This window comes from Aythya fuligula, chromosome 12 (genome assembly GCF_009819795.1).
Source record: "Aythya fuligula isolate bAytFul2 chromosome 12, bAytFul2.pri, whole genome shotgun sequence".
Taxonomy (NCBI): domain Eukaryota; kingdom Metazoa; phylum Chordata; class Aves; order Anseriformes; family Anatidae; genus Aythya; species Aythya fuligula.
The window spans coordinates 20,459,468-20,484,508 of NC_045570.1; the positions used below are offsets into that span (position 1 = coordinate 20,459,468).

The 25,041-nt window shown below is 42.4% G+C and overlaps 2 protein-coding genes across 8 annotated transcripts in view; one reads left to right on the forward strand and one right to left on the reverse strand.

Moving 5' to 3' along the window:
* Positions 1–17,952, forward strand: part of NFAT5 (nuclear factor of activated T cells 5) — a 52,613-nt gene extending 34,661 nt beyond the window's left edge. For 6 of the 7 annotated variants that reach the window (XM_032195541.1, XM_032195543.1, XM_032195545.1 and 3 more), the window contains 10 exons: positions 746–936; positions 2,216–2,388; positions 3,685–3,819; positions 3,990–4,042; positions 6,035–6,167; positions 6,792–6,872; positions 9,745–9,893; positions 10,415–12,839; positions 13,841–14,083; positions 14,944–17,952. In XM_032195541.1, the coding sequence (XP_032051432.1) occupies positions 746–936; positions 2,216–2,388; positions 3,685–3,819; positions 3,990–4,042; positions 6,035–6,167; positions 6,792–6,872; positions 9,745–9,893; positions 10,415–12,839; positions 13,841–14,079 (3,579 nt within the window). In that variant the 3' untranslated portion in view covers positions 14,080–14,083; positions 14,944–17,952. The remainder of the gene's footprint in view (positions 1–745; positions 937–2,215; positions 2,389–3,684; positions 3,820–3,989; positions 4,043–6,034; positions 6,168–6,791; positions 6,873–9,744; positions 9,894–10,414; positions 12,840–13,840; positions 14,084–14,943) is intronic. The other variant, XM_032195542.1, reaches the window with a different exon arrangement.
* A 5,839-nt stretch (positions 17,953–23,791) lies between these two features.
* NQO1 (NAD(P)H quinone dehydrogenase 1) lies at positions 23,792–24,956 on the reverse strand. The gene is made up of 5 exons (XM_032195860.1): positions 24,833–24,956; positions 24,629–24,759; positions 24,370–24,483; positions 24,175–24,276; positions 23,792–24,095 (listed from the first exon to the last, which is right to left on the reverse strand). Exons 1-5 carry the CDS (start codon positions 24,939–24,941, stop codon positions 23,793–23,795), a joined length of 759 nt encoding a protein of 252 aa, XP_032051751.1. The 5' UTR covers positions 24,942–24,956; the 3' UTR covers position 23,792.
* Between the last annotated feature and the right edge of the window lie 85 nt (positions 24,957–25,041).

A 25,041-nucleotide genomic window follows, 5' to 3' on the forward strand; every position in this document is an offset into this window, starting at 1 on the left:
AAGAATCCATTCATGTTCTCCTGTTGCTATGGTGATTTAGTGCTCATTTATGTGGATTTTCTTAATGGGCCTTTGTTCATCTGAACTTCCTTTTAATTCCTTTTCCAGTTCTCTTTAGCACCCGTCAGAGAAAATTTTCTGTTTGGAAGAGTTTCATGTTACTGAATGCCTGGAAGCCCAAGCTTGCTTTACCAGTAGGCAGACGAGTTCCTACCCTGCATACATAAGTCTAATTGAGTTGGACAGTCAAAATGAGTCAGTGGATCTTCAGGAAATCTGAGCTGAGGGTAGGGAAAAAAAACACAACAAGTACACAAAGGCCAAGAGTTTTTTGTTTGTTTGCTTGGTTTCATACTTCCTAGTATCCCACCTACCTGCTGTAACTTAGTGGCTCCTTTTGGACGTGAGGGGCATACTATGATCTTAGCAGTAGTTCTAATTTTTTTGCAAACCAGCTAAGAACTCCAAAATTAACTATGTATATATATGTGTATATATATTCATTTCAACCATGTGTTAAATGAGTTATTTGTCTTTTAGTAGATGAGCAAATGACAACAGGTTAAAAACATCAATTACCTTTTGTTTATAAACTAGATTTTAAAAAAATCATGCTTCCCTGAGGATTGTTTCCAGCAACACTAGGAGCAGGTTTGCTTCAAGTTCAGCTGCATAAAATATTCCTGATTTTAATTAAAAGCCATTGCTGGTCAGTCAAAATATGATTTGTGTCGCTGTGTTTCAGCTGGAAGGTCACAACGAGCCGGTGGTGCTGCAGGTATTCGTGGGCAATGACTCTGGCCGAGTGAAACCACACGGGTTCTACCAGGCCTGCAGAGTTACTGGGCGAAACACTACTCCCTGTAAAGAAGTGGATATTGAGGGGACTACTGTTATTGAGGTTGGACTGGACCCTAGCAACAATATGACACTCGCGTGAGTAGCTATTTTAATTATATATTTTAATTTATTAGCTTATTTTCAGAAACTGGCCTTTCTCTTTCAGTTGGGTTGTTTAGTATCTCAGCAAGTCAGGCTCTTAGTGAAGCTACATGAATAATAAACTTCTAAATCCATGTTCTCAGTTTATTATGCTTAATCTCATCCTTTTCTATAGCTTTTTCAATGAACTTTGTTATATTAGAGTTTTATGTACTGTTTAAAGAATAATGAACATATTCAAGCATTACCTGAATTATGATGTCACTGCTTCCATTGATTGTCTCTCTTAGCAAGTATGAAATGGCTAAGCAGAAAAGAGGGATGGCAAACACTGGGATCTTCAGATCCTTTTAGGGCCCAGAAAGGTTGGGGATTTTGGAGGCTAAATTCTGAGGTTTCTCATCTCTCTTTGTTCCATTACTGCCATTCCTATCAGACAGTCCTTTGTCATGAAAGCCTAGTGCTTTCCTATCTTCACAGAGCAATCTGCTCAAATATAGACAACGTCTTGGATACAACAGGTTTTCAGATGCATTTAAACAGTGTATGGCTGTTGCTCGAAAGGGATAAGCCCAGTCCAGTGACCCTTGTCAAGTGTAGCAGATTTTTGAGCAAATGGCCTCTTGTGTCTGTGTGGTTTAGATCTCACAAGAAATTTCAGATAGAAGTGATTCCCCTAAAAGCTTTTCACATGTATTTTAAGTTATAGAAAAGGCGTGATCTTCTCAAGTATGTTTTTCAGTAGAATGTCTTTTTTCTTTTTTTTTTCTTTCAAAGCAATATGTGGTTGTGCTTGAAAGCTGTCACTTAAGAAACTTGTCTTGATGTCAACAGAAGCATTTCTTCAATTTACAGTGTCTGCTTCTTATGTGTGATTAATTCCCTTATCACACTTATCTCCATTCCCTAGCTGTTGTCCAGAACGTTTTGTAGTAGTAACCCTGCAAACGCAGAGGAATGGAAGAGTAAAGATCTGTAGTGGTAAATTGAACGCTTACCAGAATAATTTTATTATGTTACATTTTCTTTTTTATTCATAGTTCATTCACATTCCTTCCTCCCATGATTCAGCATCCAAATTAAGTAGGGATGAATCGAGGGCAGGACTATATAATGAGAGGTTATGCAGAGATTTCATGTGACTAATCTAATAATATTTCTACTTCAAGAGTTCTGACTTTTTTGTGGCTTGTTTAATCGATTAGTCAAAATATTTTAAAAGAGGATGAATTTATTAAACTCTATTAAACTCTCAACTACTTTGTGTCATTAGGGTTGATTGTGTGGGAATACTGAAGCTGAGAAATGCTGATGTTGAAGCTAGGATAGGGATTGCTGGTTCCAAGAAAAAAAGCACACGTGCCAGGCTGGTATTTCGTGTTAACATCACTCGCAAAGATGGTTCAACTTTGACTCTCCAGACGCCTTCTTCCCCAATTCTGTGCAGTAAGTATCAAAATTAAAGATTTGCTATTAGAGGACTCTGGATTTTAGTGTGATTGAAGTGTGGGGGGACCACAATGTTGGTCTGTGATTATTTGAGTTGCTGTGGCTAAAATCAGATGGATTATTTTTATTTGGAGGGGGGTGTTGAATGGCTGACTAGTATTTAAAAGTAGTTACAAATTGCCTAATCTCTTATTAAATGATTTTTTGCCTTTCAAGAGACAAGAACTTGTGTCATGATTGCTTTGAACTGATAATGACTTTTTTGCTACAGGTTTTAATCCCTTCTGTACTGTCACTTTCATCTGCCAGCTTTCAGTGATAGAAATTACTTGTAATAAGTTAGTCAGCATGGCTCGTCCCAGATGTGGGAGTACATTGAGCCCAGAGGGGGGATCTGTTCTGGTTCAGTGGAAGAATGAAACCTTTTATAGCTATTTATTAAAATGCTCTGTTTAGCACTGAGCACAGATGGCTGCATTGACTGTTCAGGTTGCAATGAACGCCATGGAAAATGAAATCAGAGGAGGCCATGGTACATCTGAGGCTGCTTTTCTTGATATTTTTTTCACAGTCAATACCTGTTGTATCAGGGCTCCTATTCAACTCCTCAGAAACTGCAGCTTTGCTGCCAGTGAAAGGACAGATTGTAAGGGGATGATTAAAAGCACATCAGATACCACAGTGCTGTGGGCAGCAGGCAATTATATATATAACATTTATATGATTGTATATGTATCCATAGGTATTTATATGGTTTTATATATTCAGCTACAGGCTGATTAACAGCTGTGCTGCATGTGCAGCCTGACTCTCCCAGTGCACTGCTCTCACCAAGAATCCCTTTGCCCAACCAAAGGAATGTCACTGCTGATGCACAGGCAGACTCTCCTGCTCTCTTTGGCCACGTTTTATGCTTTAGGCATTATTTTGACATTTTGGGGCGGTCTTCTTGAAAGATCAGCTTGAGGTGTTCCTGTCCCTCATTTTTTTCTTCCTCCTGACATTTTTTGCTAAATTGTTCTTTTCAGTTTTTTTTTTTTTTCTTTTTTTGTGGTGGTATTCTTTGATTTTATGCATTTATGTTGTTACATTTAGCAAAGAAGTGAGATATATATGCATATATATATACTTTTGTTTTTGGTCACAAATCATAAAGCAAAGGAAGACATTTAGGTATTATTTTATTCTTTCCTGTAAGTGACAGAAGTAAGTTGTAATCCTGTCAGTGAAAGCTCTTTGTTTTGGATGTTAATATTTTCTTGGATTTCAAGCTATGTGTTTTTTCAATTGCAGCTCAACCAGCAGGAGTTCCAGAGATCCTAAAGAAAAGTCTGCACAGTTGTTCGGTGAAGGGTGAAGAGGAAGTTTTTCTGATTGGCAAGAACTTTCTAAAAGGAACAAAAGTGATTTTCCAAGAGAACGTTTCTGGTTAGTGTGAAAGCCATACCAGCTTGGGGTGATGAAGAGAGCATGTTTGGGTTTATGTTGTTTCATACAGTTTAGCTGTAGGGAGCAAACTGAGAAGCTGAATCAAAGGCACTAAAATAAATTGCTTTATATGGATATGCAATAAATTATGCTTTTTAACTTTCATTTAGATGAAAATTCTTGGAAGGCAGAAGCTGAAATAGACATGGAATTATTTCATCAGGTACTTCTGATTATTACTTTTATTTTGTTTTTCTAAATTACTATTTTGCTCTTTTATAAATACCGGAAAAGACTCCTTTTTGATATCATCAAGATCTGATAGTTAGGTTTTATATCAGTGTCTTGGCAACTGTTGGCCAGGAGCAATGGTTTACCATGCATAAAATGCAAGGAAAAAGAGTTCAGAAAGATTTCACTTATGCTAAAAATACCATGTGTGGGGCTCACGTTGATTAGAGATGGAAAATGTACCTAGTGTTTTTGTTTTCAGTCAGTGCTACTGAGGAAGGAAAAGGGAAAAAAAGACTTTTCTAGTTTTGTTTTAAACTGATAATAAACACTTCTTCTCTAGAGGGACATCCTCTCTGCTCTAGTAGCAAGCTTCTCTTTTGGGATTGTTATTTTGCAGTCCATCACTCTTTTCAAAGATGAGAGATGCGATTCTGCTGGATCTGTACTTTTTTGTTTTTTTTTTTTTTTACATGATACTGTTTTTCAGTTTATTAAAAAATAGAACAAAAAAAAAGCAATGTGTTCATTAAGTGCCTAAACTGGTATAGAACTACCGCGTGGAAGAAAAGAGGTAGGAGGCAGTTGGCAGCCGGCCCGACTGAACTTTTTGGATGAGTGACATTCTGTGTGTATGACCGATCAACGTGTACTTTGGAAGCTGACATGCACAGATTCTAATTAAAATCTGTCTGAAGTAAAGCATCCCCAGGTAGTGTGCAGAAGTACTTCTTGTATAGCCTTGTGTCAGCTGGAATAAGGCAACATGCTATTCCAGCATGAAAGTAGCACTTTTGTGAAGATCAGGCTTTAAAATCTGATGTCCAGAAGTGTCATCTTTGAAATAGAAGCTACGTTAAAGCCACTTAGACAATACAACCTGCAGTTCTATTGAAAATAAAGGGTGGTGTTACAGGCTTCCTGATTTACCCGGTGGCTGACTAGTTCTGACTCTTTCCAAAGGAAAATTGTTAAAGCCTTCCCCTCTTCCTGTGCATTTCTATAAATAACACTCCTTCAGATGAGTTCTTCAGTGAGTCTGGTAGGCTATCGTTGTTGTCAGTCAGCTCTATGCAAGTAGAATTGTTTAGTTTCTAATTGGGAACGTAGATACCACAGGAGGAGTGTGGTATATGAACTTTGTGGGTGAGCATTTGCCCTTATGTGCAATTTAATGAAAAGGCCTAATACTTTTTTTTTCTGGTATATTTCCTATGAGATTGCTATTGGGTGGGAATATACTGTATGTACACCATAGTCTTTACACTCAGCTGAATTTTGGGTCCACTTTGAAATGTTTTTCAGAATATTTGTTCATTCTTTTTCACACAACTGAGTGTCTTTATGGATTATCAGACTGAAATTAGAGAAGTTATTGAATGTGCACGATGCCTGACAGATGTGCTCCCACCTCTGAAGGCAGTGCTCCATTTTCCTTTGCTTCGTGTTTTCCTTTTCTAGTGGATGGACAGGTAGTGGGGGAGTAGACAGCCTATAGTTCACTCAGCGCTATCACTCTTGAATGATTGCAAGCATATTTTTGGTGTCTGCTCAGTGTTAAATCTGCTTAAGTGTAACATGAGACTGCATCCTCTGTCCACACCGAATACAAAGGTCTGATTCAGCAGAACAGTGAAGTATCTGATTCCAGCAGAGTGTTATGGCAGAGGGATCGCAGTTCATTCAGGCATGTTAGGCATAAGTTTCTGTTGAAAGTACTGGACTTTATATATATGCTTTTCCTTTCTGCACATTTCAGTTGAGCTGTAAGTTGCCTGAGCATCATGTGGGCAGAATATTCAAATCTCTGTTGTAGCACAAGAACTGCTGCCAACTGACTTTGCTGAACCTGTAACTTGACCGTGTTTCCCCATTTTTCTAGTGTTTTAGTAGGCTGTTTCTGTGTTTTGATGGATGTAGATATAATTAATAATAATGAAATAAGTTTTCTAATATGATTTTATTTATTATTTTTGCATTGCAGAATCACCTTATTGTGAAGGTGCCACCATATCATGACCAGCAAATAACCTCAGCTGTTTCTGTGGGAATCTATGTGGTGACCAATGCTGGCCGATCACACGATGTGCAGCCATTTACATACACTCCAGATACATGTATGTAAAATAGGAAACGGGGGGAAGGAACGGACAGTTTTACCTGCTAAACCTTTTGTTCCTGATTGCACAGTGTCTAGACCGTAAATAATATAAATGTTAGGTAATACGGATGTTTTTGAACTCCTCTTGTTGAGATTTGCTCTGCTGAGGAGAGCCAAGCCCTTAGATTTCATTATTCATTTATCTGACAAGTAGCTCAAGTTTCAGCTGCGCGTAGGCTGCTGTTCTTAGACATTTCTACTAGGAAGTTCAAAATGAAGCTGTGTAAGGAAAAATAGTAGATAAGCTACATACTGGGCACCGAATACAAGAAAAACTAGCACCAAGCTTTATCCCAAGGAATGCTGCAGTTTGACTGCATCGTGTATTTGTATTTATTTATCTGTATTACAACGTACGGTGCAATAGCTGACTGGCTTTTTCATTTTTGGCAGTGAAAATGAATGATATCGTGGGCGCTAGAATTACTGGTGTATTCACAAAAAAGGTTGTTTCTGGTGTTTTCAAAGAGCTTTAGTTACTTTAAGGTATAAGTAACTATTTTAGTTTGCTTTGAGTTTTGGATTTTTTTGCTTGTTTGCTGTTTTAGCATAAGGAAGTTTTCAATGTGTTTTCCCTCAGCAGCTGGTACCCTGAATGTTAAAGTGAAGAAGGAAATCTCCAGCCCAGCCCAACATTGTTCTTTTGAAGAGGCTATAAAAGGTACTAAATTGATTCTTATCATTATTGTTAATAATTTAACTATAAATTCCTACTCAAATTTTGCAGGAATGAATCAGCTGTCCTGTGGGGATAAATATGTGCTCATAAAATCTGGCCATATTCTTACACTAATGTTTGATTTCAAATCCAGAATATTTTGCTTCATAACCATATTCCTTTAAGTATATTGTAACGTGAGATAGTGCAGAGCAAAAACTCGGCAAAAATAATTTTTTAAAAATGGTTTGTTTTTTTGTGCCTTGGGCCCTGCATTTCAGTCTTCTTTCTTTGCAAGAATATTAAACGGAGAGAAACCTAATATGGCTGTTAATACAAAGCATTTCAAATCTCTGTTGTGTTAATTTAAGCCAAAAAAAAGTGAAAGGGAAAAAATAAAAACTCAGCAGTGAAAAACCCTAACATACTTGTCATTTTTCCTTGAAGTTATAAAGCTACGGTAGTAGCAGAGACAGAGTAAAGGCTGTCCAGTGATTTTAGGATTGCTTTCAGTGCAATTCTGAGATTTGCATTTTGTCCATGGAAAGGTTGTTATTTTGTTCTAAGGGAGCAGCTTTTTGGCTTGCCTGGATTTTAAGTGAAGTGAATTGATCCTTCCTATACTGAAATAAAGGAAGGAAATGTTTCTGAGTTGGTTGTTAAAACTATGGAGGTGTACAGAGATTAATGGAAATTTCCATAGCCTGCTCTGGTGAAAGCAGGTTGAAAGGTAAGCAAATTAACAACGTGATCACAAGTTTGATAGGAATCCATAGCTTCAGGTTAAAATCATGAAGCTCATGTTTAAAGTTAATAGTTGTATATTGGGCCTTGGCAGGGGATATATTTACAAGTTGACTTTACAACTTGTTCGGGAGGATAATACAAGATACGATGAGTTTAAACCTGCAGAGAATATTCAGGGAGAAATTTGCAAAAACATGTAGGGCATTGAAGCAAGCTGATAAAAGTACTGGTAAAACTTCTTAGTAGCAAGATTAAAAAGATAAGGATAATAATAACTGATGTATCAGGGCAAGCCTGACACGTATCTAATCTAGTGTGGAGGCTTAGCCAAGGCAAGATACCAACTGCTTCAGGAGAACATCTGCTCTTCATAAGAACAGTGTGCTCTTCGTATTGGTTTGTGTCCTTGTATTTAATTTGTGGTAGAAACTTAATTTTCTTGTGTGGATTTTCTGCCAGCTAGCTTTTTGGTCGACTCATTCCTGTTCCTATTCTGCTTCAGGCTGAACGTGAACCTGAGGTCAGGCAATTTTGTCTGCGTTATGTACTTTGTCTCTGCATAAGTCCCAGGTTATCCTTCACCACTCTTCTGAAATGATAAAGAGCAGGTGGGATCCACTGGGATGCTGCTTTTTTCCAGTTTCTCTTCACTGGGAGCAACATCATAGAATTCATAGTTTAGGTGGCATCATTTACTGCAGCCCTGGACAAATGGAATAATCTGTTGCCAAGGTCCTGCACAGGACCTTTTTCTTTCATTCTGTCATTCCTTTTTCATTCTTAATCTCATTTCTTTTTCTCATCCTTCCAACCAGGTGTGTCACTGTGAACCAACACACCATTGCTAGCAACTAATCTGTGTAGCATCAGGATTTTTTAATTATTTATATGTAAATTTTTATCATTTCTGTTTAACATGACAGGATTAAGCATGTAAAAGAGAAAAAATTGTCAGTCGTGACTAAGGTATAGAAAAATACTGACCGCTGTGTATGCCTGGCTGTCCTGAAGTTGGCGTAGTTGAGTTTTTCACTCAAATTGCAGTCCCTGCCAGAAGTACAGCCCAGCACGTCACATCACGTGGCCTGTATTTTGGGGCTGTTCCAAATATGCGAGTTAGTAGGAGGAGGGAAAGAGTTTATTTGGCTCTTTGTGTACTGACGACTGTTGGCATACTGATGGCTGAGAATTTATTACCGAAGACAAAAAAATGACATTTCAGGAGAGAATGTTGGTTGTACATAGAATAAGCACACAAGGACTGTGACCAAGGACATAGCATACTGTTGATACAAATTTGCAGAAATTTTACTGCCATGTTATTGTAAGATTTAAATCTGTTTAAGGCATGGAGATTTCTTACTGTATGTTGAAGAGAATTCTTTAATTTACTTAAAACCCACAGATCTATATGTATTTTTATAGGTTTTTCCATTGGTTCATTTTAAGCCCAAACACTTTCAGCAGTATTTTAAATCAAGGAAGCTAATTTTACTTACAGCAAAGATCTCAGATATGTTATGTAATATGTTTTTTTACCTGGATCAGGAAAAATCAAAACTGAAGAGATCTAATTCATTTCAAGAAGAGACACCTTTTTACTTCAAAAAGAAAAAAATACAGGCACTGTAAAGGCAAAACAACAGCTTGCTCTTGATAGAGAGCTGGCACGCAGATACATCAAGTTTTCACTTGGCTAGTCCTTTAACAGAATAAAAATACTGTCTGAACTCATTGAGTGTTCTGTTCATGCACTTGTCTGAAAACAGACATTTAAAAAAATAGAGTAGTTGTGCAGCTAAAGTGAAGTAAAATAAATTTGTACTGTGTGGAAAGATGTATTAATCATTTGTTTGCACTTCCAGGCAGTCGGTGGATGATTGTCCTGGCCCAAAAAGATAAAGAATTAAGTAAAAACGTTAATATTACTGTAAATCTCCAAGATTACTTGAAGTATCCAAATGGATGCAGTGATTTCTTTGCATGTTAGCATCTTACAAGAGAATGCGAGCTCTTATGGCGGGGCTCAAAAGTTAAATGGCAAGCAGGCCACCACTAGAAAACCGTGCTTTGTATGGTGGATGTTCACATGTCATTTCCCTTCTTTTCTTTTTATTTGTGACTGCAGCAGTGAATGCCACCAGTTGTAATCCAGACAACGTAAATATTCTTCCTAGTGCCTTGATAACTCCACTTATACCAAGCAGTATGATTAAGAATGAAGATGTGGCTCCAATGGAAGTAAGCGCAGAAAAACGATCTCCCCCCGTCTTCAAGGTAAGTTTGATTGTGATCTGAAGATACTGATTTTAATAGTATTAACCTCATCAGCCCGTGTCCTGAAGAGTGCAGAAGAGGAACACATGGGAAATGTCACATCCAAGATCAGTCTGGCCAAAACATATGATCACATCATGATCAGCACGATTAAAGTAATGGACCATTTCCTTTGAAAGTAACTTTTCTTGTCCCTGCATGCCAGCAGTGATTGGTTAGTGAGTGATGCTGTGATAAATGTTCTTTTTGTCCTGTGACACCGAACAAGTAAATTACTGTGAGGGTTTTTTTAAAATAATTTCTTGGTATTGCTTTCATCGAATTGTGCTATGACTTGTCCTTGAAGTAGAATTTGCACTGTTTTCCCAGTCATTTGCTTGCTCCTCTGGTTGTGTATGGAAAGATGCCTACCCATCAAATCTTCCATCTGGTCTTTCCTGAACATGGTGGATTGGTGGAAATCTGATGAGCGTAACCTGAATAAGCATGTGAATGGCTTAATGTATTGCTGCTCTTTTCAGGCTTCGAAGGTGGTCGGACCAACTCAGCAAACATTGGAAAGCAGCATGTCTGGCATACCAACTTCTGCTTCCCATTTACCTTCTGAAAGTGAAAAGCAGCAACAAATACAGCCGAAGGTGTATAATCCAGAGACTCTAACTACAATCCAAACGCAGGACATTTCCCAGCCTGGTAGCTTTTCAGCAGTCTCTACTCCAGGTCAGCTGCAGAACAGTGACACATTATTGCAGCAAGCTGCACAGTTCCAAACGAGAGATTCCCAAACCAGAGAAGTTTTGCAATCAGATGGCACGGTTGTCACTCTGTCACAATTAACTGATGGATCACAGTCACAACAGTCTACGCTATCAGAACCAGCACAGGCATTACAGCAACAAATTTCATCAAGTATTTTCTCATCAGCAAGTGGTGTGAGTCAGTTACAGAACACAATACAGCAACTGCAAGCTGGAAATTTTCCAACTAACACTGCCACAGGCAGCAATAGAAATGTTGACTTGGTGCAGCAGGTACTGGAAGCTCAACAGCAGTTATCTTCTGTTCTATTTTCTGGGTCAGAGAACAGTGAGGATGTTCAAGATCAGCTAAATGCAGATATCTTTCAGCAAGTCAGTCAGATACAAAATCCTGGGATATTTTCCTCATCAGAGACGGCTGTCCATTCCAGACCAGAGAACCTTTTGCCTGGAAGAGGTGAAAATGTTCATTCACAGCCTGAAAATGCATTGTCCAATCAGCAGCAGCAGCAACAGCAGCAGCAGCAGGCGATGGAGACTTCTGCAGCAATGGTGATAGGAATCCAACAAAACATTTGCCAGGCTGCCACGCAGATGCAGTCTGATTTGTTCTCTTCAACAACTTCGGGGAACGGAGCCCTCCAACAGTCACCTGTTTACCAGCAGGCTTCACATATAATGAGTGGGTTGTCAACAAGCGAAGACATGCAAATGCAGTGTGAATTATTCTCTTCATCTCCCGGTGTTTCTGGAAGTGAGACTACTCCGACTGCTCAGCAGCAGGTCTCTAACAATGGGCCCAATATGTTTCAGGCATCAAGTTCTGCAGATGGAGAGGAAGCTTCAGGACAGAATAAACAGATACAAAATTCTGTATTTCAGACCATGGTTCAAATGCAGCACAGTGGGGAAAGTCAGCCTCAAGTTAATCTCTTTTCATCTACAAAAAACATGATGTCTGTTCAGGCAAGTGGAGCTCAACAACAAGGGGGTGGTCTGTTCCAGCAGGGTGGAGAAATCATGTCTATTCAGCCAGCAAACTTTATGCAGCAGTCTGCACACTCACAAGCTCAGCTTTTCCATTCTCAGAATCCTATTGGTGATACTCAGAATATGCCACAGGAAACACAGGGCTCCATTTTTCACAGTCCAAATTCCATTGTCCACAACCAGACCAGTACTAATTCCTCCGACCAATTGCAGCCTCCAATGTTCCACTCACAGAGCACCATGGGCGTATTACAGAGCTCTTCAGTTCCTCAAGACCAGCAGTCTGCCAACATGTTCCTTTCCCAGAGTTCAATAAGCAACCCAGCATCTCAAGAGGAACAGATGTCGTTCTTTACAAGCCCGAATTCCATTTCTCCTCTTCAGGCAGCAACAAACACTGAGCAACCAACTTCCTTCCAGCAGCAGACACAGATATCTCACATCCAGAGTTCTATGCTTCCCCAGGAACAGCCGCAGACTCAGCCTGCTCAGCAAGGTTTGTTTCAGCCTCAAGTGTCAATGGGCTCCATCCAGTCCAGTTCAATCCCCCAGAACCAACAAGGAGCTATCTTCCAGCCCCAGCATTCGATAGTTGCAATTCAGAGTAGTCCTCCGTCTCAAGAGCAGCCGCAGCAGCAGCAGCAGAACATGATGTTCAGCAATCAAAGTGCAATGGGTACCATTGCTTCTCAAAAACAAAACATGATTTTCAACCCGAACCAAAACCCGGTTACTAATCAGGAGCAACAAGGCCAGTCCATTTTTCATCCACAGACGAACATGGCACCGATGAACCAGGAGCAGCAGCCCATGCAATTCCAGAGTCAAACTACAGTGTCTTCTCTACAGAATCCTGGGTCCAACCAGGCCGAAGCACAGCAGCCAGCCATCTTCCATAACTCACCCCAAATTCAGTTGGTCCAAGGGTCACCAAGTTCTCAAGAGCAGCAGGTCACCCTCTTCATCTCTTCAGCTTCCATGTCTGCCTTGCAGAACAGTATGAGCCAGCAAGAGCTACAGCAGTCTCCTATGTTCTCTTCCCAAAACAGCATGGCAGGAATGCAAGGAACTGCTTCTCCTCCACAGCAGCAAGCTTCTTTATTTCACAACGCAGCAGGAGGTGCTATCAACCAGCTGCAGAATTCTCCTGCTTCATCTCAGCAAACTTCAGGAATATTCCTGTTTGGCATTCAGAACAGTAAGTGGTAGATGCCTAATTCAGAGTGTAGAGTTTAGAAGAGCTACTAATTGGAGTCCACGAGACAATGATTGTTCAATTCTATATTAACTTTTCAAAAACTCCTGAGATAAGTAATGTAGCAGTACAACTGAGGGTGTATGTATGTATTCCTGTGGCTCATGTTGCTCTTAGCAGTGTAAGAGAACTCAGCTTAAATACCTGTTGGTTTCTTACACTTAGAATTAGTATGCAACAGAAACAACCTAGAATTTTATGTGTATCTATATAGAAATATAGATATAAAATATAATACTGACAATAGATATACAAATAATATATATATACACCTGCAAAAAAAAAAAACAAATTTTCTCTTAAGACAGCTCCACTAATCTTTCTCTTACTGTATTTGGTTTTCAAAATTTCTGCAATTACTTTTTCCACGTGTTGTTGAAGAAAACGAAAGATTTTTGAAGCTGCATTGTTCAGAAAAGTGTCTGTTGAAGTGTGTTTGAAACTCCCTTAACTTTATAAGTCTGCATTTTCCTGTATCTCATCTCTGAATCCAGCCTTTAGTGCAAGTTCCTTGGGATACAGATCACTTCATCTGTCTGTAAAGGGCATTCCTGACCTGAAAAATACACAGCTGTAATTTATAAAGACAAAGCATGGGCATACCCAATACTTCTCTGAGCTGCACATCTTGTTTTTTGTGTAGCTCTAGATTGTTTATATATATATATATATATATATATTGCTTATATGTATATATTAATATATTGCTATATACTAGGGTATTAACAGGTATAACACAGAGTCCATAAGACAGTGTGTATACCTTGAGCTTGTGCTTGTACTTTGAGGGAGTGGTAAGCAACAGTGACCATGTGAACGAAACTGCCTGTAACCTTCTATAGAATTTATAGTCAATATGGTTATGTATAAAGAGTTAGGCTAATTTACTACATGTGTTAACATAATTTAAATGGTCGTTTTGTTCTTCACTTGCTAATTAACAGACTGTGGCCAGCTGCTACCTTCTGGACCAGCTGCACTGCCGGATGAGTTGATGGCTATAAGTCAGCCAGGTCAGCCACAGGGTGAGGGACAAGCAGCAGTGCCAACGCTTCTCTCCCAGCAGCTACCTGAGACTTCTCCTCTACCTTCAGCTATGGCACCCAATCAGAATATTGAGAAAATAGATGATCTGCTTGTGTCACTGCAAAACCAGGGGAACAACATGGCTGGCTCATTTTAGTTAGGTAAGTAAGTAATGTGTTTGGGTTTACAGGTTCTTTCCTGCCACGCACGGTTTGTTCAGCAAGTTTTCCCCATGACTGTATTGCCATGCTTTTAGGAGGTCAGCTACAATACCAGCAATGCTGAATTAAGAGTACAGTATCAGTGGTTACAATGAAGAATGATTTAAAACAGTCAAAGGTCAGAATTTCTGTGAAACAGTTGGCAGAGACAGGTTTATTGTTTGATTTCTGTGTGTTTTGTCATCTGCTATCCAGTTCTTTATTAGGAAGGAGCGAGTGAATCTAACAGCTTGGCAGATAAAAGCATTATAAAATATGGTTGCAGGTGAAAACTTAAGGCTTATTGGGTAACACACCTCAGGTCTGTACTGTTCTGAAGTTGCCTTCTGGGTTACAAGAATGTAACGTGAAAACAAGTTTCTGTAGAATATGGTGGGTATTGTGTGTCCCGTGGTGAGTCTGTTAAAAACGAGCTGAGAGGATTGGCTCTTTTGAGGAAACATTCTGCTCTTAGAAGATGCCTTTTTCAGAGAGGTGAAAGAGGCTTTGACTACGAATGAGTACTGAGAACAGTGGGACTCTGGAATCTAGCATTGTCCACAGTGTGTAACTTGGCGTTAGAAAAGCTGGTTGACACCCTAAATCTCCCAGAAGCTTCACTGAAGTGAAACTGTTTTGAGGGAAGTTATGAACATGAGTGGAAGGGAAGTAATCCTGCTGTGTGAACGAGTGCTGCATTCTGATAGTACTCATAGTTTCATGTCTGCTTGTGAAGGACACTTTCAAGGTAAAGTAGCTACTTAGAAGTAAGAGGATGACTTTCGTTAATTGTCTATTTTTGCTTGCCTTTTTCCCTGCAGAAATTCAGTGAAGAAAGAGGTGATGACTTCGTAGATCCTTTCAGACCTTGTGACTCTGGATTAGGCAGCATGGAACTGATTGCTCCTGTCAAAAAGTGGCCCTCTTCTCTAAAGAGCACATATGTGGCCAATTGCAGTGTCTAGCACCTAAGGCTGTGATTGTAGTATTTGAGATTCAAGATTCATAGTGCCAATAATGCTGAAAAGCTATGCTTTGTTTTACTCGGGCATGGGATCGTACTGTTACCTGACTCTTAATGCCCTCTAAGAGTGGGATGCTCTTTGAATTTGAAGCATATCTGGTCAGTTATTATTGTTGTTAGAAGGTAATACATGTTACCATGTTTACTTTTTCCTCCTCTTCCTTCTTCACATCCCCTCTTTTGGTTAGAAAAGCTAGTGAAGCAGAAACATCAAATACCCGTGACATGAGCCATGACTCATAGCTATCAGTAAGTGAAGGGATTGCATGTTTTACAGATAAGTGGGAGAGCTGATACTGTGATTTATTAATTGCAGTAGGTGGCAATGAAAATATTGATACTTCTAATAAACAAGCAGAGAACTGCTTGCTACTGTAGATAGCCAGACAGAGGTGGGTGCTTCCCATCTGAGAATGTGATAACGGTTTTCTGTGTCTCTTACGTGTACCTGTACATAGAGTAAGGGTTTGGTGGCTCTAACAAAATGAAGAAATGAAGGGGAACTTTTAATTAAATTATACTCTAAAAATCTTATCCTCTTAAATACCTTCCTCTTGAAAGGAACATTCTGCCTGGCTAAGGAAGCAGCTCCTTTTGTGTCTCTCGCTCTGACTGTATGGGTCAGATCTTGTTAAAGCTGCATTATCCATTTTCAAACCAGTCTTCTCCCTTTTGTTATTTTCATGTTTTTCCCTCTCTCTTCCTCAGTTTCACATTGTGTTTTTAAAAATGTTATAGATATCTACTGGCTTTAAAGATCAGAAGCAGCTTTTAGGAATCCACGGCACCTACGCTTGTGGTATTAAATTGCTTAGTCAGTAGAAGCTCTGAGAAATAAGGATTAAGGAAAGAGGAAACAATTTTTCCACTTCCCTCCAAATGCAAGAAACCCCCTTAACCAGCCATTTTCCAGCTCTTGCTGTTGTAAATCTCCAGTTTGACTTTACTCCAAGTAGGGGGCAAATTACAGAATTTTTATGCGTTCTTGAAAATTTCACGTCATCCTGAGCTGTTGCGTTTTTGTACCATATTGAGCTCATTGCAAACTCAGTGGTTTTTTTTTTTTTTTTTCCTACTGACAGTCCCCCAAGTATAGCTTCTAGATCGTCATGTTTCAATGAAAAAAAATGACTTGTTACAGAATGTAAAGACAACCCACTCCAAACCATGCAGTTGTGTTGTGAGGCATGTGAATTTCCCGGGTGCTCCGACTGTCCAGAAGGTTTTGTGATATCTCACTACAGCCTCGTCCCGATACTCGTTCCTTCTCCTTCTGCACGTAGAAAGCTGTTAGCGCAGCTAGAGCCGAACAGCTGTCATGTATGGCTATTATGCCTCGGTATAGTGTAGCTGGTATCACGTCATTTTTCATTTTTGTTATTTTAAATAACAAAGAGTAGTCTGTAAATGGTTTTTAAGTAACTCTAGTCTGTTTACTGTGTTTTTTCCCTAACTTGTGTGCTTAGTTGAGCCGTGTAGAGTTTTTGTTTGTTTTAATGTTGTTTCCTGTGTGTCAGTCTGTCATAACTTTCTTTTCTCTTTCTGTCTCTCTCTTTCTCTCTCTCATTGAGAGGCATTGAATTACGTTTTCAGTAGTAAGGCTTCTTGCCGATATGAAGGGAACTTTTCAGAAAGAGACCTGCTCTGGGTCATTTAATTTTGAATACAGTTTTCAATCGTTCAAGTTTTGGATGGTTTATATCTAATGTGTGTTTCATTTTTTTGGAAAGCTATATTTTGTATTTAGGAAATGGTATACTATTTTGCTATTTGTACTGAGTGAGTACATTGGCATAAATATAAAAATTTATATATATACATATATATAAAATATTCTTTTTGCCACACATTTTTGTGGTAAATTTGTGAGTTTGTCTGATGTTCTACCACAACGTGGCGTCTGATAACAGTGGGGGTGGGGTGGGGTTTGTTATGTCTTTATTGAGTATTTAAGTACTTTTTGCAACATAAATAACTTGTTCATCTCTCGCCATTCCATCAGGCAATTTATTGTTCCAACTGGCTATGAGAAGCTTCACTGTGTGTTTTGGTGTGTCTGTCACTCAGCAATACAATCTAGTAAGGAAACCTGTAGGCATTTAGGCATGTATAAAATAATGGGATTTCATTCAGAATGAGCCATTCAGCTTTTATCCACTATCATTGTCTATTTAATATTTTATTATTAGTGCCTCTATGTTTTAACTTTTAATTTATGATTACGCTCAAATGTTTAAAATTTTAATCATGAGAAAAAGAATTCCCTGCTTCTTACTGTCCAGAGCTGCTTTATAACCCCAAACCATACTTTTTCTTCCTGTGATTTTTATTTTTTTCCTACTAAGAGAAAACGTTAACAAAATCCTGTTATGGTTCACGATATGAAAACGGCAATCTTGCAGAATTGACTAAATGCTGTATGAGGATGCGTAGAAGACTAATTATGGACCGAAACAACTTGCAGATGGTTGGGGAAATCAGTAGCCAGTTTCTCAAAAGCGAACTGGTGGCTGTCGCAGGATTGCAGTCCCAGGACAAACTGTCGGGTGTCATCTGGGGCCTTCATACACAGAAGTAATAGGAATGATAAATCCACTCGTATGCTGCTTTAGTTTGTTCTATTGTTTTGAAGGGGTGTATCCTTATGTTGAAGTGCTGTTGGTCAGTGCCAAGTCACCAGGGACCAATTCTTCGTTTAATAAGATGGGTGTCCAAAAGAGAACTTTATACCAAGACTGCTACAGCTCCAGGGGAAGGGTTTGTTGGAATTGCGTGCATATTTTAGGCTGCTTATTAAAAAAAAAAAGAAAAAAAAAAAAAGAAAAAAAAAAAAAGGGCTGTGCTATCATATTTTTCACTTCTGGATAACATTTCTTTCCTTGTGTTTAAATTTATCTTGTTCCATTTTAGGTCAATGTTTAAATGTACAACACTTTGAACATGTGATTTGGTTACAAAAAGTATTTGTCTTATAAAAGAAAAGATTGCTCAGTGGTTGATTAGTGCTTGAACTGCTGCTTGCAGACAGCTGTTAGGAGGGATAAAGAGAGAGGTTCGATAAGCCAGTAAAGAACTTAAGGACAGCTTGCAGGATTTCATGGCAGAAAGGCATGAGAACAGTGTGAGCCACATCTGTATTTTATCAGTCCTGAACATGTACTTTCATGATTAACCAGTTGATATTGATAATTGGAGCTTATTCTGCATTTCTAATCCCTTTGTTTACTCCCCTGCATGTTCACACTGGTGTGACTGGTAGGCTGCGAGCAGATGGAGTGCTTGCCTGCAGAGCTGAGAGAGAGTGGTGCTCAACTATAACCCATTCGTGTTAAGAAAGTGAGGCGGTGCTGAGACTTTTGGTCTCTAAATTTTAAGCTCCTGACATAAAGGAGAACCTGCTATCATATCCACAAGCAGCAGTTAAGTGTAAAAGATACTGCCAGATGGAAAGTGAAAAGCTGGAACTGCATTGCTCGGATGGGTTTTCTGTGTGTTGTCTTCTCTGCTGCTTGAGCTCCCTCGTAAGAGTTGTTCTCTGGCCCTCCATGTTAAACGTGGGCTCTCCAGCTGCGTGTGCCTCTAAAGCACCAACGATCTGCTCGTTGCTCGGCGTCTGCGGTACGTGACGGTTTGTGGAACGGTGATTTCTTGGCACAGATTAAAATCTCTGGAGACCTCTCTGCTAACCACCAGTTGTGACTTCTCGTCTGCTTGTGAGTTGTTAAGAATAATAAAAAATATTCATATGAAGTAGTGAAGTATTCAGGGAAGTAGTCACGGCACCTGTCTGAATTTCAGAAGTGTTCGGACTGTGCACTTAGTCTAAAATTTTGGGTAGACCTGTGCGGTGCCAGGAGTTGGACTCGCTGATCCTTATGGGTCCCTTCCAACTTGGGATATTCTATGATTCCATAAATAACATAATACACAAAACTCTTAGCTAAACACCTCCTCTGGCAGGAAGTTACTGGTGCTTTGTTGCTTAATTAGCAAGTCCATGTTTTGATATTAATTGCCTCTTCGCTGCTTATTCTTTCAGCACTTACTCAAGCCAAATGCTTTGCTTTTTAACATAAAAATAGTTGAAGAACCAATTTCAGCCTTACAGTTTCAAAGTAGATGTTTAATCATCAACCATTCTAATTATTGGCAGGGTGATTATTTTCAATTTAATTTTACGATAGAATGAAACATCAACAGTTGAACATTTGTAAATTCGGCTTTTTTTAGAACTGGAAATACTGAGGACCTGGGCAGCTGTGTTCACGGGCATTCCCCTCATTTAGGTAAGGGGATCAAAATGGAAAATCTTGTGAGTTCTGGTTTAGGATCTAGTTTCTGAAAAGAAGACTTGCCTGAACAGATTTTCCACTCCTATTATCTCTGCAGAGTCTTCAGAAAGAATACCTAGCAAGTGAGAAGCTTGCATTCATCTTAAAACATAGCTTAAATCCGAAAGGTTTCTGTTGGGCTGGAGCCGCACGTAGCTGCTGCCAACCACCTGTGCGTGCAGGCATGCACATGCACCTTCACCAAGAGCTGCTGGGGGCTTTTGCTGACAATTTTGCAATGTCACGCATCTGCATGACAACAGTCGGGTTACTTTTTCAGAGTAGTTACAGGAGAGGAGTATGGAGGATTGTGGACATTTCTCTGAGTGATAGACAGGAGCGAGGAGAAGGAATTGCTTCGCATGCTCTGAACCGGAGGTCGGAAGCGAGAGGAGAACTTGCTGGCTGGTGACTGATGGATGCCAGGTAGGAACGCAGCAGTCCCCTGAGGGTGCACCCAGCTGCATCCATCCCTCTGGGCACTTGCAGGCTGAGTGTCGAGCGCAGAGGATCCCTGTTTGAAATGTGATCACCCTGAGCACGGGGCTGTGAGGAGAGGCTTGCACAGGAGAGGCTTTTCCTCTCGCCTCTAGGTGTGTAAATACGCAGTGCCTGTATATGCTAGGATTGTACATATGTATATAGAGGAGTCATATCTATTACAAATAGTGGTAGACATGCATAGAATATTATTAATATTTACATTTTTATAAACCTGAAATAATATTAATTTTCCTTCGTATGAGTTCATCTACCGAGGTTTTTGTAGTAGCTCATTAATAGTTGTCTAAATGCCTTCAAGTACTGGATGTGTGTTGCTTCAGAAACTTGCCCTGCTCTTGAACTTCACTAATGTCCGTGGGGTTAAAGTGACTGTTTAAAACAGCTGTACACTTTTGTATTTTTATATATTTTTATTAATAGTTGCAAACATGATGTAACCAAGCAGTAGAACTGACAGCTTTGGTTAGGGGTCTGCCCACTGGATGGGCTCAGCAGCAGCGCTCGCTTTCTGCATCCATGTGCTCCTCTGCCAGCTTTCCCCAAGTGACTTGGCAAACGTCAGTGTTGAAAGTTCCCTTTCTGAGTGTCCTAGTGCCCGTACAGACACAGAGTAGTGGTGTTTGTGGTGCTCGGTAGGAGCTGGGCTGACACGAGCAGTTCTTTCCCGGTGTGGGTCATTCATCATCCTTGCGTAGCAAAGGATGCCGGCTGCTGCTCAGCTGGGTTGCATTTGAATCAGGATGAGGAAATGTAATCTGTAGGTCATTCCTCTTCTGCTTGTTCTGATTCGTGCATGCAAGGGGAAGCATCTTTCATTCTGGTTTTGCTTTGTACTGAAGTAGCTGATGGCTAAAGCACTCCCTCCTTGAAACCGTGTGAAAGCCCCCTCCCTGCTTTCTAGCCGTGAGGAACGCAGCCCCGACTCATTCCGAGTTCTTACAGATTGTGTGAGGAAAGGAACTCGAAGGAAATCCAGAATGTGAAACCAAGAGCATGCATTAGTCCACCGTGATTCTTCTTGCCAACCCAGGTGTATTCCACAGCAATTTGGCGTTGGGTTGATCGATAGACGCCGTAGCCTCGTTACAGGCATTTTCAAAGCATCTCTGCCAAACCGAAAGCAAATGGGTGTATTCTTTTGTAGCCTGATCTCCCCCACTTCTGGAGATGATCTTCTCTACTTCTTGCTATTGCAGTGTATGAAATTGTTTCTAACGTTCAGGTGTGCTGGGATGAGGGTGAGGAATGTGAGGATTTCCCTGCTTGCCGTGGGATTCTCACCAAAATTCTTGCAAGTGCTCAGTTCAGACTCCTAAATTCCCACACCCAGCCACAGCCCTCTGTAAAATACTCTAATTATGTGCATTTTTTAGCAAAGGGTCCTATGTTCAGATAACATACATTTTTTTAACTTCTTTTTAGTCCACGGAGCTGCCCCTTGGTAAGGTGGGTGGAGGCCTGGCCTGAGCATCCCCTGCCCAGACAGGTCCCGTGCAGGAGCGCGTGGCAGCACCACGGGCTGGGAGAGCACAGCTCTCCCTGTTGGAAGGAGAGCGGCACTTCTGGGGATGGCAGAACTGGGAACCAGTTCCAGTGTCCTGCCTAAAAGACCCCAGTGTTCCCGAAGCTTTTTAATTCCAGACACTATTTGAAACGAGGCCATTTCAAATTTTAACATTCACGCTTGTTGCTAATGAGTAAGCTCCAAAAAAGGTGAGAGCTTTCTACCTCTGTTAATGCCTGCGTCTTTCTTGAGTGGCTTACCTGCCTTTCTGCCATGTTTTTCTGGAGTGCACTGATCAACTGCTGAGCTGCCTTTTCCATTGTCCTGCAATGTGAAAGTAGCACCAGATATTCCTTCGTGCATTTCTGTGTATATGGCTTTCGTAGATGGGATTTCAAAGCACTGATACCCAGTGTTTTCAGTTTGTTCTCTGAGGGGATATTTCATTTGCATCTATGTTTTTAGCTATCCTGTGATAACTTGTTAAATATTAAAAAAAATATTTTGCTTCTATTGGGACATTTGTATACTCGCAACTATATTTCTGTAAACAGCTGCAGTCAAGAATAAAACAATGAAAGTTTTCATTTTGCAGTGTAAAGTCTTGTTCTGCTTTCTTGGTTTGTGCAGTTTTTTTCCCAAGGGGGTCTTCCCTCTGCCAAGAAAAAGCGGCCAGTGAGAGCGGAGTAAATCCCTCTGGTGACCCTGCGGCTGCCAGCTCAGGAAGCACGGGGAGGACAGGAGGGAGCGCGTGCGGGTTTGGGGTTTGGTGTATCCCACTCGAGCTGTTGCATAAGGAAAGGCAGCGTGGCATGCACACGCTTTGGAAAAAAAAAACGAAACAACTTGCAGTGTTTCTTCTTGACTTTGCCTGAAGTCCAAGGTTGCCTGCGTGGCTTACTACCCACGCCCCAGCTTTGTAACTTCAAAGCATTCGAGGTTATTTTCATGGTCGGCCAGAGGTGGGATCCCCTCCGAGGAGCCGATGGGGATGTGCTCGGCCCTCCCACAGCTCCAGCGGGGGCTCTCCAGAGGCGGCTGGGGATGCTGCCTCTAGCAGAAGGGTTTGTGCCCAGGCCTCAGTTCCTGTGTGTCTTGGCACAATCCCCCTGCAGCTGCATCCCTGCTGTGCTCATGCGGATGTGCCGGAGGTGACCCGGGGAGGCTGAGGCCCAGCTGTGTCCCCCTGTGAGAAAATACGCCTGGGTAAATGTGGTTACGTTCTTTGGGACAAGCTTGATAAAGATACTCGGTGGGGAGGGCAGTGCCAGGTTTCAGTTAGTTCCTTCTCAGTATTTTCATCAGCAAAGCTGGAGAAGTAAAATCTGGCAGAAGTCGGGGCTTGTGCGGGGAGCAGCCTGGGCACGCAGCACCGTCCAGAAAAGTCATTCAAGGGCAAACGGGCGTTGAGTTGGAGCAAGGAGCGCGTGCGCCCCAAGAGCACAAGCACTTAAAAAACAACCTGGAGGGGTCTTGTTTGCCTTTTTGCTTGGTAAGCGCAGAAAGCCCATTTTACTGGACAGAAATGGTACAACAAGGGAAAAAAAAAAAAAAAAAATACAAACATTGAACTTACCCCGAGAGCTGGGCAAAATGCATTTTTGTGCCAGCCGTGCTCAAGCAGCTCGCGCTGTGGAGCTCTGAGTGCCGAGCTGTGCGCTGCCAGCCCTGGGCAGGAGGGAACAAGCCTGGCTCGTGCACAGACGTGGAAGGAAGGGGTGCGTTGCCGCTACCCCCTTCTCTCCCCTTCTGCAGGGCCTTGGGGGGCCGTAAGACCCCTTGCGTCTAACTCATAGTGCCTGTGTGGCTCCCCGTAAAGCATTTATTTAAGCAATATGCGGCCCAGGCCCAGGGAGGAGGCCTGCAGCTGTGCCAGGTATGGTTGGAGGGGCCGAGCCCTGCTTCCCCGGGAAGGATGGGAATGGGAAATTCGAAGGACACCAACACCACCGCTGATTTCCAGACTGCAGTTTATTGTGTTCACACGGATGGTGGCGACCAAGGGCCATGCCGCAGCCCCCAGCACCCCGAGACTTCGCTTTTGAGGGATCTCATGTTGGAAAAGGACAGGAAAGAGACAGTGAAAAAAGAGAAAGATCACAACTGAATCACGGAATTGAAGGGGTTGGAAGAGACCTTGAAAGATTGTTGGGTCCAAACCCCCCAGAGGAAGGGCTGGGCCACCATCACTGTGCCCCCCTGGCCCTGGCAGTGCGGTGGCCACGGGGCCAGGCCTCGTCCTCACCACACAGAGCTGGGTGCACGGCAGCGATGGGCTCGGCGGTGCCCTGAAGTGTCCGGCACCTACTATGGGGCCTTGAGCTGCTGGTTGGGGGGAAAGGCCTTGCCCAGGTGCTGCCCCACTGTCAGCCCCTGCTTCTTCCCCTCCTGCTGCGCCAGCACCTCCTTCTTCAGCACGAAGCCGCCCGCCATGCTCAGCTCGAAGCAGCTGTTGGGGACGCTGCTGAGGGGCTTCTCCTCCCAGATGGCAGCCAGGCGCTTCTGCCAGGCGCTCAGCATCTGCGCCCGTGCCTCGGGGGTCACGTACCGCACGCTGTAGCAGATCTGAGGTGCCAGCACCTGGAAGCCGCAGAACTGCAGCATGCCCCGCTGCCGCCGGGGCAGGGAGGTGTCAGTGCGGCCCCTCGGCTCCACGCCGGCCCCAGCCCAGCCCCGGCCCTGGCCCCACCTGCATGGGCCAGAGGAACACGTTCATGTCACCGTTGATGCCCTCGGGGCTGTACATGGACTCCATCCCGCTGGTGGTGAATGACAGCATGGCCTTCTTCTTCTGGAGACGGCAGGCGGGAAGGCACGGGGTGTAGGACCCACAGCAGGGGGCAAGGCCAGCACCTGGTGCCCCCTCCCCAGCCCAGCCACCTACCTGGAAGCGCCCCTGCTCGTAGATGGTGGCCATGGAGTAGGCGAAGCCCTGGATGATGACGCGGTCGAACCAGCCCTTGAGGATGGCCGGCATCCCCAACCACTGCAGTGGGAACTGGGAGAGCACGCGGCATTGAGGCTGGCAGCGAGCGCTGCTGCCTCCCCTGGCCCCCAAGACAGACCCCCCCAACCCCAATTCCCCTCCCCAACCCAGCCCAGTGCCCAACCAACAAGGAGAGCTTTGCTCCATGCGCCCGTGCCTGGAAGATGATCAGATCAGCTGCCTCGATCTTCTTCTGCTCGGCAACGATGTCACTGCTGAGGTGTCCCTCCTTCCACGCCTCTCCCATCTCCGTCTCGTAGACGAAGTGCTCGGGGTTCTTGGGCGGCCCTGTGGGGAGCCGGGGGGTTAGTGGGGACCAGCAGGGGCACGGGGCTGGTGGGGGCGATGGCTGCGGTCCTACCGGTGATGTCGCGCCGTGAGAGCACAGGATTGAACCCCATGGCGTAGAGGTCGGAGATGGTGACGTCCCAGCCCTTGTCCTGCAGCGCGCTGGCAGCCGCCTCGGCCATGGCGTGGTTGAAGGACGTCTTCTCAGCATGCGCCAGCACGATCAGGGCCTTGCGTCCTGCAGGGAGGGGCAGCTCAGCACCCCCACAGCAGGGCCCACAG